This window comes from Ruditapes philippinarum, unplaced genomic scaffold, assembly GCF_026571515.1.
Source record: "Ruditapes philippinarum isolate M1 unplaced genomic scaffold, ASM2657151v2 ctg2288_1_1_1_1, whole genome shotgun sequence".
Taxonomy (NCBI): domain Eukaryota; kingdom Metazoa; phylum Mollusca; class Bivalvia; order Venerida; family Veneridae; genus Ruditapes; species Ruditapes philippinarum.
This window is the reverse complement of record NW_026852248.1, coordinates 40,326-59,036: the sequence shown is the minus strand read 5'-3', so window position 1 is coordinate 59,036 and position 18,711 is coordinate 40,326. Positions and strand designations below refer to the sequence as shown.

The window sequence follows — 18,711 nt, the reverse complement described above, 5'->3', positions numbered from 1 at the left end:
TAGTACCTTAGCAAAAAGTGACTTCCAAAGCAATCGTTCAAAAGCAATAAGTAGCTTCCATAGAAACCATTGACATAGCAAATAGTAACTTCCATAAAAACTGATTACGTTCAATAGCAAACAGTGATTGTAAATAGTATAGGGTGACATCCATAGCAATAATTGAATTTCAATGTATTATTGACTTTCCATAGAAACAAACCAGTCACTTCTGTAGCAAAACCTGACTTTCCATTGCAACAAATAATTTTCATTTCAACCATTGACATTCCATAGCCAGCGTCGTATACTTCAGTCAAGTTAGCATAATAACCCTCTTGATCTACTTCCATTTTTAGCCATGGTTAACCTTTCTGTTAAGGTCAATTATCTCAGAAACAAACAATGAAATTCACTTTAAACTTGATATACACGTTAAGTATCAAAACATAACACCATGTCAAAAGAGCAGATATCAAATATGATAAACAAGATCAACAAGGAAAGGCGGCGTTCATCTATCACTGAGGAAAGTGGAGCGCCCAAAATTATAAATTGATACTGCAATTGCCCAATTACGACAAACTTAAATATGCGTTTCACTCTGTCAGATTTTATTTCGACTAAGCTCTCCTTTTTTCAGATGAACCAACTACATTACACCAACCGTTTCTTTGTGCAAATTGGCCTTTTATAATTAAGTTATTTTAAACTAAGATAAAAACGTCAAAGCGGCGAGCTAATCAGATTACTTTCATCGATGGCACTATGTTTTTCTCATCATAGATATTTTTTATGATAACCACATTAATTCTATTACTTTATAAGGTCATTACCGCCCATAAATGAATATATATGAAAGGGAAAAGGCATAAAAAATAGCTCTCCTCTTGTCGAATTGAGTATATCCATTTATGTAAATACAGCGCGAAAACAGTTTTTTAAAGAAATATCAAAACAGAATCATTTTGCAATATAAATGTTTGATTGAAATAAATTGTAAATTTTCTCAATATGCATGTCCTTACCTTCAAAGCTGATTCCCGCATGAATTGTTTTGCGCCATCATTCCAAATCGCAGGCACTGTTAACACCCATTGAACGTCCTGTGTAACAATCTTAATACCAGCACGTCCTTTGTTGCAGTTTTCTAGCACATCGTCTTTTAGGAATCGAATACTCATCGCAAATACATCAATAGCAGGAAGTGATCGGCCCATTTCATCTTTCAGCATAAGGTTTCTGTTGATTTTCTGCATCGATTAAAACAGTGAGTTTATCATTTTATTTCCAAAGTAAATGAACAATATCAAATAGAATACAAATCAACAATAAGAAGTGTATATGAAATATTTAGGGTACAAACAGCTGCTGTCAGAGCTAGTACTTTTACATACCTCGCTTAGTTTTCTGTATAACATCATTTTGAATTGACGAAAGAAATAGTAAGACGTATGCATATTATCTTCTATTAATTCCCTATATCTGTTTTCAGCTTCATAGCCAAAAGCCTCCACCGTTTTGCCGTCGGGTTTTACTAGTACGCATGTTGGAGTTTTAGCTGTCTGTATTGAACCTGAATTCCAGCTGCGTGCATATATTTTCGTCCGATTTGTTTTGAATTCTTCGAAGTACGAGTAGGAACAACCTGAATACGCGGTACCAATGTCAAGGGATGCCACCATTATTGTTCGTGGGGCCTGTAATTAATGAAATTGAACATGTTTTTGGAGACAGCCCCCATAATAAATTAAACGTTCAAAATTTCCGGTCTAAATTGGGCTTTTCACACTCATTTTGAAGGTTTTTGAAGTAATTTTAACAATGATTATGGTCCATGTATCCTACATATTATTATATGTTTAATCTTCAACTACTTAGACATAAATATTGGACTTTCGAAACAAAACTTTAAATTGATTTGAAAGGAAAAAATTGCATTTTGTTTTCATATGAAATATGAAAAAATAATATCTTACCAATTTTATAAGTTGTCCAGGTGTGCGAATTTTGCCAACAATAACAGCGCCTGACATAATGTCTGCATCACTTATTTCTTTTGTATTTTGATGCAACAAATTTACTTCTTCCTGTATAACTTTGGTTTGGGCAAACTCGCCAAACACCAGGATACTGTTCATATTTTCATTTTCTAGTTCTGCTTTTATATGTGACAGTACGCATATTTTTGCCTTTTCAAGAGGGTCTATAAATTGGCTTGCAGGTATTTTTATTTTATCACGAACCATTGCTAATTCTCGAAATTTACATAAATCATCTTGAAATTCTTGTTTGGTAATATTTTTGTACATGTCTAATAGCGAAGTGGGTATTCTGAGATGCACCTTTTCAGTATGACTTGAAACATTTCTGAGCTTAATTGCAATACAATGTTTCATGTCCAAATAATCAGTAAATTCAATCGCCTTGAACTTTTCGAATACGTCTTTACGGAATACTTTAATCATGAAGTTTTCTATAGCTTCTTTGACTTGTATCATACCATCTTGAAAGCTACTGACAGTTGGGCCGCTTTTTGACCCGTCCTTTTGTTTGCAACCGTGCTTCATAATTTCCATTGTATCTGAAAACAAAAGGCAGTCGTGAAATGGTTCAAGATAATTTGAATGCATATAGCACTGATAGAATTAAATAACATAGAATATTTGAAATAAAAAAGCCCTTTACTTATTTAAACTAATGCGACCTTTTATGTAATCAGTGTAGCAAAACCACAAAACTCTGACGTCAGTTTCTGTATAATTATTTAAGACAACCATGGCTCAGTTCGAAAAAGAAATTTACTTTCACGGAAAATGGTATTTCCTCAGGAAACTGAAAGTTGTTTCACAACCATGGCTGCGAGGAAGCCAACCAATGTCTCGTTACCGAAACAAATACTGGTATTATGATTTTCAAAATTATTTGTAGTACATGCAGCGAGTGAAACAAATATGCATGCGCTTTTTGAATTTCTGTCGTAAATTTAAACATGGTTTTGATGGTTTACATAGTACTACAAAGAGAACTTAAAGCAAGTTGATTGGCATTTGCAGTAAATATGCAAACCAAACTGCTTTTAAACAGTCCAAATATTTTGGCTTGGAACTTGTAAATTGAAGATTAAAAAAACTTGATAGATTGACGCCATCAATTAAAACAATAAAGAATATTTTGGAAGGACTTTGACTTCGATAGTCCGGTTTGATAAAATAGAAAGAACGGAATCCTTAAAAATGATAATGTTGCACGCTCGTTTTGAATTAGTCTGTTTATGAACGGCCCTGAACGTGGAAATTAAACGTTTTCTCAGTTTCCCCGTTATCACAGTTACTTTGGGAACTGGTATTTAAAGAATTATACAAAAAGTGCATATTGTTACATTGCTTCTTATTCTTCCCAAAGCCTGCAACATTTTCAATTTTGTCGTTTTGGGCTTTCTTTAGGGATTCTTATTTTCTCTATTTTAGAACAACATACAACGTCTTGCACCACCGGTTCCGCCACTGAAACTGAATCACCACACATACAAAGAGAAATTGACAGTGTAAATCACACAAATGCACCACTAGTACAAGAAATATTTATCGGAAGTCGAAATGTTCATACCACACAACCTGCTACATGTACCATACCAAATGCCATCGCCTTGAATACAAATAGTCTTGTTCCAGAATCAGTTATTTCGGGAAGAGTGAACCATACAGGTATTACTCTTATTAATTTATTGGTAACCTATAATTAAATACCGGGCGCTCTCATTCCAGACAAAATGAAACAAACAATATAGAGTAATGAGTTTGTCGAACTACATAGTCTGCTGAAAACTCAACCGTCATGATGCCGAAGTCATCAGCTAAAGCTATGTCGACAGATTCTTGGATTTAAGCATTTATCATTCACATGGACATTTATGTCTCACCCCTTTTTACTTAAATGAATACCATTAGAGATCTGGAAAGAGGGTATGGGAAATTTCTAGAACAGGTCCTTTGGCTCACAAGTCGATAAAAATACCATGGGTTACTATCTATTGCGAATTTTGGGTTAAAGCGACTTCTTTGCCTCTTCGCACTCAAAACGATGATATCTTCACAAGGAACGCTTTTAAGCTCATAACAAAAGAAAGGGATGCACAAATATAAATTTATAATTGTTTCGCACTACAAACTGGTCAACATAACACAAAAGCTGTCTCACCCTCCTTCCACTGCAGCTCCATCACAGAGTAATGTAATTGAACAATATTCCTTTCGTAACAACCCCAATAAGAAGTAAAATATAAGAAGTATATCTTCAACGTTATGCTTCACAAGAAAAACAATTTTTAATTCAAGGTTTTCAATTTGGCTTCCATATCCAGCTTAAAAACAATCCTACATTTAATTTTAATGAACGCAACCATCCATCAGCTCTCTCAAACAAAGCTGATGTACATGCTAAAATAAATGAGGAACTTGAAGCGGGAAGAATCATGGGACCGTTTTTCTATTAACCTCCTAATTTAATAAGATTTCCTTTAGCATTAATCCCCTAATAAAAGAACAAAATACTTTTCGACTTATTCATAACTTATCATACCCAAATTCAATTAATTCAAGCATTGATAGTGCATTCATAGCTGTTCAACATGATAGCGTTGATGATATGGTTGCAAAGTTAATAATTGTATGGTCGCAACTGTTAAATGGCCAAAACATATTGGGCATGTTTGGCTTATTGCGATTCATCCCTCGGATCGTCATTTTCTAGGCTGTCCCTAGAATAATAATGGTCAAAGAGCTTTATTATGGGTGCTTATTTAGCATAGGGCTGAAACATAACTTGTCAATTATTCAACAGCTTTAGCAATGTATTACAATGGATAATGGAATACAACTATAATACACATATTATCTTAATTCTTGATGATTTTTTCTTTGTAGGTCCTTCGCAATCATCATTGTGTCAGAATAATCTTGATATTTTTTTACGATTTGTAAAGAGATAAATGTTTCAATTCAAATGGACAAAACACAATCCCTACCTCTTGTATTATCATTTACGGTATTGAAATAGATTCCAAGGATATGACCGCTCCTCTACCACAGGATAAAGTTATAAAGATATGCCAACTGCTTAAAGCTTTAAAAATGTTGCAAAAAAGTAACATTAGAGCAAAAACATCTCTTTAAGGCTTGCTCAATTTCGCTACATATTGTATTTCGTGCATTTTTACGGCGACTTTATGAATTGACAATATGTGTGTCATGACCTTTTTATATTAGGTTAACTAAGGAAGCCAGAGCGGACTTTAAATGTGGGATAAATTAATGAAAACTTTAAATGGCCGATGCATGTTCTTAAATGACAATTGGCTGTCTTCCGAATCCGTAAATTTTTTAACCGATGCCGCATCCACTATATATTGTGCAGGTATATTTGGTTCAAAGTGGATTGCACACAAATCAATTTGGATTTCCAGTCCTTTCATATAAATATTTTGGAGCTATTTCCAATAGTTTTTGCAGAACTTAATAAACAATCTACTAACGATCCCTACATGATGAAACTAATTCGTAGGGCTGTTTTGTTTTCACTGCGATTTAATATTTTATTACGCGCATGTTGCATTCAATGGGTTCGAAATGTTACAGCTGATCTGCATAGGAAAACAGTCATCAAATGGACATTTTCAAATAATGCAGGCTCCACATATAGGTGGGTATCATAGAACCGCCGTGAAAATGTAATTTTATTTTTAAATGACGAAAGTAAAATATGCATAGGAAAACAGTTATCAAATGGACATTTTCAAATAATGCAGGCTCCACACGTAGGTGGGTAACATAAAACCGCATACAAACAACCGCCACATAGGTGTATGTGGTCACCATAATATGCAACGTAAAATGACATTAGTGTATCTACATATATTACTAACATGTAAAACATTTTGACAAATTGCAACAATATAATAATTGATTTTGTCATGACAAAGGAGGCTGGCGGGAAGACTTTGTTGCTGATGATTTTTCTGTTGTGTCCACGCTTAAACATTACTGTTGTGTCCACATCACGTAACTGAATGATCGATAATTAGTTTTAGTTTAAACATATTTTTTCCCGAAAGTATATATAATGTACATACAAATATATAACAAACAAAACATTTTTCACAATGGAAAAGGATGAGAATGAAAGACAAGTCTTATAGAATTCTTCTCCTTTGGCGAACTATATGGTTTGTCTTAAATAAGTTTATAGTTAGTATATACTAGACAAGGGAATAAGTATTAATTATACACACATAAAAATATATATTTATATATAAACTTATATAGAATAGATTAACTACAAGTAGATGTCTAAAATGTAAGAATATATGTAAAAGAAGAAAACAAAATAGTGGAAAGGAGAAGAAAGAGGGTGAGAAAGGATTATAGTCTCAATAAGAATGGATCTAAGTAAATCTTTTCGTTTTTTCTATATAATTTTGTACATTTGTAAATATAATAACGTTGTCCTGGTATGTAAGAGATGGGTTACCATAGAGAAGTTTATGAAGGTTTGTGCTGAAGTCTTGCAAGTTAAGGAGGAGTGTTCTGCGGACGGCATCGTATGCACAGCACTCATAAAAGAAATGTTGGGTAGTTTCAATTTGCCCACAATTACACAAAGGGGTAGGAGAAATGTTTTTCAAAACCAGGTGGTGATTTAATGCGCTGCAGTTCGTTCGAAGCCGAGTGTGAAGGACCTGCAGTTTACGACTACCTGTATATTTGGTGTATATTTTCTGTCCTTGTTTAAGAAAGTTTTAAATGAAGATATTGTAGGGCTGTTTCGTATTATAACAGGCAAGTTGTTCCAATCACGAATAACTGATGGCAAGAACGAATTGTGGTACATTGTGGAATTGTAGTCCTTGATGTAATTCCTCTGATATCTTCAGAGTTTCGTAAGCTGTATCGGGATTGATCTGGATTTGGTATTAATGATGAGAGATAATCTGGAGTTTTGTTCGACTGCATATTGTAAAACATAATAAGTTTGTGTTTATATCTTCTTTCGGATAACGATTCCCAATTAAATTCTTTCTGCAGAGTATCTAGTGAAATAAGCTTGGTTGCACCAGTTGCAATGCGTGCACATTCATTTTGAATCTTATCAAGCTGTTCGAGTTCATATTGGGTACAATTACACCAAATTACTTCACTATATTCCAAAATAGGTCTAATGAATGCTATATACATAATTTCCAAAGATTTACGATCCAGAGAGAATTTCAGTTTATGCATTATATTAACCCTTTTCCAAGCTTTATCAGTTATGTATTCAATATGTTTGTGCCATTTGCAGTCAGAAAAAAGAAAGATGCCTAAATGTTTGTGTTCAGAAACTTCTGGAATTTGTTGGTTAACATATGCAATGAAGGGTGATGCTGACGCTTTCACTTTCTGGTTACAAGTACGGATTCCGATTTTGAAGGATTGAAGGTGACTAACCACCTTTCTGCCCATAAAGATATTTTTTGGATGTCAGGCTGAAGAAGTGTGGCTGCTGTGTTAGGATGTTCAACTATAACATAAAGATTGGTATCATCAGCAAAGAGGTTTATGCAAGATTCGATTTCATTAACAATATCATTTATAAAGATCAAAAATAATAGGGGACCAAGTTTAGAGCATTGAGGGACTCCTGCTTTTCCAAAAGCCCATGATGAGTAAGCGCCAGATAGTATGACCCTTTGTTTTCTATCAGTAAGGTAACTATTGAACCAAGATAACAAAGATCCAGATATACCTGCGTGCTTTAGTTTCGAAAGTAGGCCTTTATGCCAAACCTTGTCAAACGCTTTACTGATATCAAAGAAAACCACACGAACTTCAAGGCCATTGTCAAGTGATCTACAAAGGGTACCATAAATGAAGGTCAGCTGATTAACTGTAGAATCACCAGGGATAAAACCAGACTGAGCAGTAGACAGAAAATTATTTACTTTGAGAAAGTTAAAGATGTGTTTAAATACAAGTCGCTCAAATACTTTTTCTGTAGTGTTCAAAAGTGATATGGGTCTGTAGATATTTGGGAGAGATTTATCGCCCTTTTTGTGAACTGCAGTGACATTTGCCTCTTTCCATGTGTTGGAACTTCACAACATCGTAGAGAAGCATTGAATAAGTCACACAAGGGGAAAGATAGTTCATGAGACGCCTCGTGTAAAATTCTATTACTTATACCATCTGGACCTACTGCTTTGTCAACTTGTAACGAAAGAAGAACATCTCTTACTTCATGAGGGCTAAGCACAATATCGTTGAGACAGGAATGTGGTGAACTAAGGTAAGGTGGATCTCTGTTCTCATCGTTAATAGACATTTGTTCTACGAAGAAGTTATTCAGAAGATTAGCCTTATCGTTATTTAAGTAAACAATATTTCTGTTTAAGGGATCTCTCATTGGTGGAATGCTACTATTATTTGTTGATGAAATAAAAGACTCTTCCACCAGTCTTTAGACGAAAGTGATTCATTTTTCAATTTATTTGAGAGTTTACAAAAATAGTTTGACTTGGCTTCCCGTATCAATAATATTGTTTCATTACGAATGGATTTGCCAGTAATATTGTGAATTTGTCATTTTAGCTTTTTTATACAGACGTTTTCGTTTACGGATATTAACTCTGATTAAATTTGTCATCCATGGAACATCTAATGGTCTTACATTTATCAATTTGTTAGGGATGTTATTTTTAGCAATTGTTTGTATCTGATTTATTACGTTATTCGCATATATGTTAACATCTGCATCAAAACAGTTTTCCCATGCAAATGTATTTATATCTTCACGTACTGCTTCGTAGTCAGCATGTTCATATTCCAAAACAATGCGGTCAAAACACATTTGTCGCGGTTAACGGATTTTCAGAAAACCAAATATAGGAACGTGGTACCTTAGTTCTTGTTCTAGAAAGTGATCACCAACACCAGAATGAATAACATTGTTTTTGTTTGAAACAAATATACGGTCGATCAAAGAATTTGAATGTTCAGTGTAATGTGTTGGTTCATCAATTAGTTGTTCTAGATTGAATTGTTGAGTGATGGATGTAATTTTGCGGTTTGATGAATAACAGTTTACATTTATATTGAAATCACCCATAATGATGATGTCAGGTATATTAGTGTCAATGGCTAGACCAATAGAATCTTCAATTAGATTGTTGTATATGACATCTGAGTTAGGCGGGCGATAGAAGATACTAAATAGAATAGGACGATTGTTACAAAGAATCAACTTGATCCAAATACATTCTAACCTGTTTAATTCTAGATCTGTTCTACGTTTGTAGTGTATATTGTCTTTAATGTACAAAATAACACCACCGTGAGCATCCCCAATGCGATCTTTGCGTTCAGGGGAATGATACGAGGAAAGTAATAAGTCTTCTGTTGATACAGAACTTTTGAGCCAAGTTTCGGAGAAAGCAAGAATATCAAAATCGCAGAGTTCTGAAAAAAGGATATCGAGTTTATGTTCAATACTCTGAACATTTAAATGTACGAAAGAAAGATGATTTTAAATATGTTTAATTTCCGATGGGGTAGAGGTCATGGGTGAGATTGAGGAAGTAGCTGAGATTGGACCAGGATTCGGATGAATGTCTCCAGATACATGCAAGAGTACTGCTAGCCAGGAATAGTACACCAATTCAAATAGCAAAGTTAAAGTATTACTGGTAAATTGTATGTTATTATAAACTCTAGTGGTGAATGTCATTACCTTTTTGAAGAGAATCTGACGATAAACAGTTTATTTGAGGATAACCAATATAATGCATCGAAAACACAATGGGATACTACAGATAAATACCCAAAGCAAAATATGAAAAGTGATTGGAAAATGAAGTGACCTATATATTTTGTATGATTTAATGAAGGCTTCGCAAGTGTTTCGTTTCATATAAGACTTATGAGATAGCTATTATGGCGAGTAAGAACTTTTGCAAAGCCAACATTGACAACTTGTATGTACAAGGGACAGAAAAGCATAGGTATGCAGAGTGATGGATAACTAAAAAGAAATGTGGATATCAGACTGATAAAAAACATAGAGTTAGGAAAACAAAAGAAAAAGAAAGTACTAGTATAATGATCGATAATTGAAGGGGCGCCTCAAAATATTAATTTTAATCTTTTCATGGGCGACTCAAAAACATTTATCTGCTTTGAATAGTCCCTTCCAGTACTAGAGAACCACTTCTGATGTGAAGTTTATATGCGAGAGACTAAATATAATACCAACACCATATTATGAAAATGTTTTTTTTTATTTCAAACGTTATCAATGAATATTTTAAATAATGGAGGCTCCACACATAGGTGGGTAACATAAAACCGCAAAAAGCAACAGGTGTTATGTGAATAACTCATGATGCGTACCCATCCGAAATATTGCTTTTGAAGATTGTTAAGGCAATATGTCTTTCAAATTATGAGAGAAAATTGCTTGTTTGAAATGCGATATGTTACAAAATAGTTTCAGAATTGAATTAAACTATTTATGTTACAATATACATGTAGTTTTTTAAGTTTATATAACTACAATTCTACATAACATAATCCCATTGTAGTTGTAAAATATAGTACTTGAAAATCTAGAAAAACGTTTAATTGAAAACATAAAGATTGTTTTCAAATATCACCGAATAATTGATTGATTGGTATTTTGGTTTCTTATTCATAATGTTAATACAATAAAATGAGATAACGCATCTTCGAACTACAGACAGGTCAATTCAATATGTAACATTGATTAAGTAGATATGTAAAATTATTATTATGTATGAATAAACATGAAATGCACACAACGTGCAAAAACAAAATTAAAAGAAACAAATATATTATTACTGCTATGTTGCAATGCTACTTAACTATTGTTTTGCTATGCAACATGATTAAATGAATTACACCATGTTGCTTTATTGCTTTCGTTTTAGTTTTGTTATGAAAATAATTAAAACATATAGAGGATATTTCTTTGCATTGAAATATATTTCACAGAGTGAACACCATAATTATACAATATTTTCACGAATGGCGTAGCCACGAGTTAAAATAGAATAGCTGGTGATCACGGATTATTTATATTTCAATTTTATAATTATGTAACACAAATAAATTTTCTTTTTAATTCATGCTTTTAAAGTGAATTTGAATATATTTTTTATTGATTTTGCAGCGTAATGTTGCGCGCATTCTCCTTTATGACGTCAAAGCATCTTTTGAAAATATTGTTCTGATATACTTCTCTAATTTTTTTAAAGTTTTAACATGATGTATGATTGACTTTCTTTTCCGAAAGAAGCAAAATGTTAGTATGACGGCATGTATTTTTTTCCTGTTATTCCATTTATTAATGATATTCCTTTCATCCGTATTCAGATATAGTTCGGCTAAAGTAAGAATTAAATTTTCTAAATTTCAATAGTGGTTTATCAGAATATAATCATTTGATATAGCACTGGAAAGCATTCAATAATTGGAAATATTAGTTATTAAACCTTTTGCTCGAATATCTATGCTTCTAAAGTACAAAATATAGTGGTCAAAATATTTTAGCCACTAGAGGTCGAAAAGTCATATAAAAAGGGGCCTAAGTGTCAAGGGGTCTAGAAGTCATTTTAATACCAAAAGGGGTCGGTCGAGAAGTCAAGGTGACTAAGTGTCATACTAGCTTATAAAATATGTAATGAGTAGTGTAAACTGATTGAATAAATATCCTGGATTCTCTGTTGATTACGACTATCTAAAAGAAATTTAAAACGCTGAAAAAAACACCGTGGAGAACATCTAAGATCAAAAGTGTTTGAAGCGTTTCGAGCAAAATTGTTGGTAGACAGTTGGCTGATTCATGATGAATTTCACAGTTGGAATTTGTACGTAAATTACAAAAGAATGACAAATACATGTGAAATTGGCTAAACTACATATAGTCATCAAATGCAGGATCAAACTTGCCCTTCTGTAGTACATTTATCTATAATTGTCGCACGTACAATATGGCTACACAGTAATGTAGTTAATGAGTTACCCGTTCCCATCTGAGTACGCCCCATTCATGAACGGACAGCAATTTTAGCTCACTGATAAAAGCAGGCCAGACTTCACAAACGGTAAACTCGGAATGCAGCAAATTTACAAATATACTCACCATATAATATCTATCAAGAACAGTAACAGTACCGGATTATCAGATATGCCGAACATGTGTTAAATGCAAGCAGTTTTCGCAAAAGGGAGACACAAAGCGAATATTGGTCACCATACATTTGTGAGCAGACAAAACATGTTGAGAACTCGGAGTTTGGTAACCATTTTCTTTGCTATGAAAGACTTCTTAATTCCTAGTGCAAAATGATTGTAAAAATATCAGTCCTGTTGAAAAATGATACTCATTCTCAAAATCAGTATAACTTTCGGAAATTGCTATCAGACAATATGCATTCAGATAGTCAGACATGCCAAGTGGCTCACATGTATCTCGTACAAAAGATCGTACTTTGCGACGAAAACATTCCGCCAGCCCATATAGACGCGATTTGACAGCTGTCAGAAATGGGAATTCTCCTATTACTATTTATAGAAACGAAGATCACACAGATGCACAAAATCGCGTGCGCGAGATTAAATCTTAGTGCTTACATGAACATTAACGGGCTATGTAGTAAAAGAACTGACACATTGAAATCTGAGTATACAAGTACAAATGTTGCTGCAATGCAGCAATTGAGAAGCTCCGAGCAAAAAAATGCGCTCATTACAGATACCTTACCAAATTATTCCTACGCACAGGTCATGTTATATTCAGATTAAGTACTATTGTAGATTTTTTCCGAATGTTTTGTAAACCATTTTTTGCATAATTATACTTATGTACTGTCCATAATTAAAAAGAGGGGCGAATACAAACAAGACTTACAAGACTTGTAAATGTTATGTGACATGACTGTACTGAGTTTGTGTCACTACTGTAGTCCGTAACATAAGATGATAAAAATATCAAAGTCTGTTTTTTAATTATTATAATTATAACAAATATACAAATAGTAACAAAAGGGACTAATATTATAATATAATAATATTATATGCATTTTTTTCATGTTAAATTAAAAAAAAGTGCCCATGTTCAAACTGCAGATCAAAGTTTCTGTTACAAATGATGCGATCTATCAATTTATAGTGTATGCCTAATGAGGGTCCACAAAATGCAGTACGGACCCGGGACATGTCACAAGTCATGCCCTTAAAGAGTTAATTTTGAAGCACATAATGTTGATAATTTACCTTCGTGCATTACCAATCATATGTATGTATGTTAATGCTTAATGAGGGTCCATCCGCCCTTCTGGGCACAAAAAGCAGCTTTCGCTGTCGAGTACGGACCCCGGACATGTCACCATTCATGCCCTTAAAGTATGTTATAGTTCTAAAATGGTGACCTATTTGAATAAATTACCAATCATATCAATGAAATGTAACTTTATATACTAAAGTTATAATTATTTCAAAACAACCACAGTATCAACATGTTATTATTAAACATTTAGTTTCATAAATATCAATAAAGAATAATTATCAAAAGCAAAATTATTAAAGTCTTATGCCTGAAATCTTCTTTATATTGACAAATTCAATCACTAATAGTATACTTGATATGCTTTGTGTAAATATAATTAAAAATGTAATAAATTATAATTTCATGTACTACTTAAAAGAGGAAATAACAAATTTATAACCTTAGTGTCAAAAATCAGAATATTTATAGCTATTTATAGCTTTCGAATTCATGTACAGCAGAACTGCTTTTCGGTTCTCATTCATTAATATGACATGCTACGCATCACCGAAAGGGGAACCAATATAATAATCGAAAGGATTTGTTGAATCCGAATTTATTTTTAGCTGTAAATCGAAGGGATTAATTGATAAAATCCGGGTCCATGGACAAAAAAGTAAACACAAATAGCTCCGGGGCAATAATCACGCGGTCAAGTAAGGCATGCACGCAAAAATTTACCTTCTGAGTAAAATGTATGTAAATGGATTTATAAGTTGTTGAAAGGATACTATATTAGATATTTTGTGATATGTTTTAAGTTTGATTGCAGTATTCATGTCGGATAAAAGATAAACAGAAAATAGCAAGAAAAATAAACAAAAAGCGAATTCGCCATTGGATAAAAGTTGCCAAAAAGGTTAATGCAAAGTTCGTACACGTAAACTTAACACACCAGAGGTTACAAACGGGTCAATATCGGCCAATGTATTGGATATAGTGGACCGACAACAAGTCACGGTTGAAGTGAGAATTTTACAAATATGAGTACTATAATAAGTTAAATGTTGATGCTGCACATTAAAGACGCCGCCAACTGATTTGAACAGTTATGTAACAAAATCAGCCTTGACAATTGTTCTCTACTTTCGCACTTGTTGTTTAGTTAAGTTGCATATTTTTGTGGAAAAGTAGAACCGAATGCATAAATTAACAAAGTTATGCCATATTTGAAATTATGAAATGTTTGATTGTTGCGACCTGGTCGAAGCAAATTAAATTGGATAACAATTAAGTACAAATGAAATGAATGGTATATTTAAATTAAATTCAAGACAAAGACAGAGGTTCATAAAAAATATCTCCGTTGCGCCTAGAATATGGCCATTTAAATATTGGTTGGAATTGCATAATGTTCAAATGATTTCAAGAACGAACTGTTCTTGTATTTAGGTATATTTTGGTATTTCGTTTCCCAGCTGTTTGTTATTTTACATATAGCAAAAAAATATGTCTTTAATATCAAACAACAGTTATGAATAAATTGTTAAATATAGTCAATTCTTTTCAAAATTATATCATAGGTTTTTCTTATATGTATATATAGTAAAAAATTTCCTCTGAATTGACAAAGGCTAGAGGTTAGATATTTAGCATGAAGCATTATGAAGTGAAACTGTACCAGGATTGTTCAAATTATAGCCCTTGGGTCAAAATTTGTGCCGCCACCGGATCATAGGTTTCCCTTATATGTATATAGCAAAACCTTTAAAAAAATCTTTCCTTGAATTGACAAAGGCTGGAGGTAAGATATTTGGCATGAAACATTTTGTAGTGGACCTCTACCAAGATTGTACAAATAATAGCTTTGGGATCAAATTGGCCCTCTCCCGGGGGTCATAGGTTTTCGTTTTGTGTATGTAGTAAAAATTTTAAAAAATCTTCTCTGAATTGAGAAAGGCTAGACGTAAGATATTTGGCTTGAAGCATTTTCTAGTGGAACTCTATCAAGATAGATGAAATTATAGTCCTGGGGTCATAATTTGCCCTGCCACGTTTAGGGTTTTTATATGTATGATAGTAATAACTTCTTGTCTGAAGGTACAATGCTGAGTGCTTATAGCTTCGGTATATAATATCATCTATAGGTCCTCTATTATACTTGTTTAAAGTTTGCCCGTATTGTTAAAATTGGCCCCTACACAAATAACAGGATGTCTTAAGCCCTTGGATATAAATCGCGTTTTGCCCTGTTAACGGTGTTTGTGTCTTCTGCTACACAGTAGCTGCAACATGCACTTGGCTGCTATCATATGATAATACAGGTGATCACTTGTCGCTCTTATTACTATAATGTTCTATACAATTTCTGCATTTTTAGGACAATAGGGGAACTTAAAGGGAACTTATTTAAGTATGATAAACTTCTTGAAATGTCCAATATGTGAGAGAATAAACAGATCTTGTCGCAAAGCACCTTGATCTGTTTACTCACAGTATTCGGGGTTTCTCCTTAACATAACTTCTTTGAGTTGTCATTCATTAAGAATGAGGGAATGTACTGTTTCTTCATTTGATTGATTAATAAGTATGAGTGATCACAAAAATATATTACTTGTTTGATGGACATTGTGGTAGCATATTTTTCTACTTGTAACTTATTTAAAAATGCAAATTAAAACTATGTCTTCATAAAGAATAAAAGAATACCTACCACCTAGTCTAACAAAAAGGTATTTATCTTCATCTGAAAAACCATGAGAGGAAGCAAACTGACAAAAAAATGAGACTACAACTATGTCCGTGACAACAGATACCATTTTATCTTCAATTTCCGCCTGAAATTTAAGAACATGGCATTGTATTTCACATGATAAGAACAAAATTTACAATTTACTTGCAAACTTATAAGATGCATCGAGATTTATGTAAAATGTTTTACTTCTGACCGTCTTCCTTCCATGTCGTACAATGTTGCGAACTCGTGCTTCGAAAGATACATGTAATAAGAATTGATATTTTGAATACTAGTAATATTTCAATGAAAGGCACTCACCAATCCTGCGTACTAGAATAAATAAAATATAACATATTACATCTTGCAAGGCATATTTACGTATCAACTAGCTTTATGTCTTTAATGCATTCTTACAAGTCATAATTAGTATCCATCCGCCGTTTAAGGGACAGAAAGGTTATTTCTTTTGGCTATAGAATACAGACCCCAGACATTTCACCAGTGATGTTTAATTTTGAAGCACAACGTGTTGATAATTAAACTACATGGTGTTTTCACAGACTATAAGCCAAAGACAAAACGAAAGCTCCCTGCACGGCTACCATTGGTACCTACAACGTAAAGTAACTCGTGACAATACTACTGCTTAGATACGTTGCTCTCGGTTTCACTCAAGGCATCGACTATCTTTTGCCGATGTCATTTACCTCTCAACAACATTATGTAACGAGGGGAAGAGTAAATATGATAAAGCCCTTGTATAAAAAAATCAGTTTAACGACAGGTAGAAAAAACACTTTTAAACATTTTCTCTTTAGACTCAACACCTTGAGCTTAATGATAAGCAGAAAAAATGAAGACAACAATACCTTTATCGCGGCCTTTGTTATGAGATTCACTTCCCGGCTTTCTTGCAAAAATGCTGGAACAACTATGACATAGTAAAGATCTTTTTTGACATCAAATGTATACCGAGGTGAAAGTTGACGTTTCATTTCATCAATCAATGATTGAATAATCATTGTAAAGACATTTACAGCTGGAAGGCTTTTTCCTGTAACATCCTCGATAAGTACTTCGTTCTCGTCCTGAAATAATCGTTATTAATAATTGAATATCATTTAAATATTGATTTGTCACACACCAAAATCGATCTTATGAATCATACATACCGAAAGTATTTCGAAACTGTGGTTAAAATATGTAATAATTAGCAAAATATGTGAGTTGGTGAGTGAGTGAGTGAGTGTGTGAGTGAGTGAGTGAGTGAGTGAGTGAGTGAGTGAGTGAGTGAGTGAGTGAGTGAGTGAGTGAGTGAGTGAGTGAGTGAGTGAGTGAGTGAGTGAGTGAGTGAGTGAGTGAGTGAGTGAGTGAGTGAGTGAGTGAGTGAGTGAGTGGTTACCATTTGGAGAAAGGGATTTTTCAAGACTCTGTTAGACCATTTAATTAGATACGTTTTGTTATCCTACACATGCCAAACAAGTTCAAGAAAGTACATACCACATTCTTTTTTAAGGTTTTCGTCAGCAAAGGAACAATATTCATAAAGAAATATTGTTCTGTTTGAGTGCTATCATATTTTAGCACAGCCGTGTGCCCTATATACGTTTTCTTGTCATCGCCAGGCTCATAAAACAGTTGAAGTGGCATTGGAGCAGATTTTTCAATTACATCTTTGTTACTTGCATCTCCATATGATAATGCCCATCCTGTTGAATTCTCATCAATACGTAAAACAGCTATATACGATGCCTGAAAAAGTAAAATTGTTCGTAAACAGTTCATGCCCTTTGTTCAAAATAAATAGTGGCTATATGTGGACAGATAACACTGAACTAAAGAATATCGAGTGTTAGCAATCAGGGAGAAGAAGATTCGATGGTATTCCATGTGAACCAGCTTATTTGTTATTATCTGATTAAAGCTAGGCACATCAAGGTTATTATGATATGAACTTTTTAGTGTAATTCAGCTTTGTGATCGGCTATTTTCATGTTGAAGTGTCTGTTAAAAAATAAAATGATATATGGGTACTTTGTTTGTTTATTTAGGTTTAACAGCCCATTAACTCAAAAATGGTTTTACCGCCCCGAACATTATAATTGTTAACAAAAGATAATATAACCTAATAGCGGTTAGTGCAAGCTTAAAAAAATAAACAAGTTTACTCTTAGAATTTCTTTTAAATTGTCGTAAATTTGTTTTGGAAAAATAACTGATTAAAAAGTTTCTGACAGTGAATTTACTGTGTAATATCTATGACGACCTGTGCTGGAAAATGACATACAAGTAGGAAATGTTTGACATTTAAATATTCATTGCAACCTAAACGAAAAGGAGAACCATCGCCTGTGTAACTCTTGTGTGTCCTTTTCAACATCTAAGAAGAACTACATAATATTTTCTCAAGATATAGAGATGGCGACACGTTAAGGAAGGGGTTTATTTCATGAAGTTTGTTAGATATTATTTTGTCCCAATTTCATTTCTATTTAGATCATATAAGTTTACTTATGGAAAGTTAAAAAACACTATTTGATAACAGTATATCTAATGGTTGAGTATTTAAAATATTATTTAGCCAATGCATATACTTTTTCATTTTGCCGTATTTCTGTGTGGCTTTGGATAAAACATAATTTTACTTCGTTTTTAGCACCAACAAGAGTTGCTTTGGG

At 33.3% G+C, this 18,711-nt stretch overlaps 1 protein-coding gene across 1 annotated transcript in view; it reads right to left on the bottom strand.

The window, feature by feature from the left end:
- Window positions 1-18,711, bottom strand: part of LOC132754036 (uncharacterized) — a 77,507-nt gene that overhangs the window by 46,271 nt on the left and 12,525 nt on the right. Inside the window, exons 2-7 of the mRNA XM_060744625.1 lie at window positions 17,534-17,785; window positions 16,903-17,121; window positions 16,010-16,133; window positions 1,959-2,563; window positions 1,377-1,679; window positions 1,008-1,232 (exon numbers count right to left, since the gene is read on the bottom strand). Coding sequence (XP_060600608.1) covers window positions 1,008-1,232; window positions 1,377-1,679; window positions 1,959-2,563; window positions 16,010-16,133; window positions 16,903-17,121; window positions 17,534-17,785 — 1,728 coding nt within the window. The remainder of the gene's footprint in view (window positions 1-1,007; window positions 1,233-1,376; window positions 1,680-1,958; window positions 2,564-16,009; window positions 16,134-16,902; window positions 17,122-17,533; window positions 17,786-18,711) is intronic.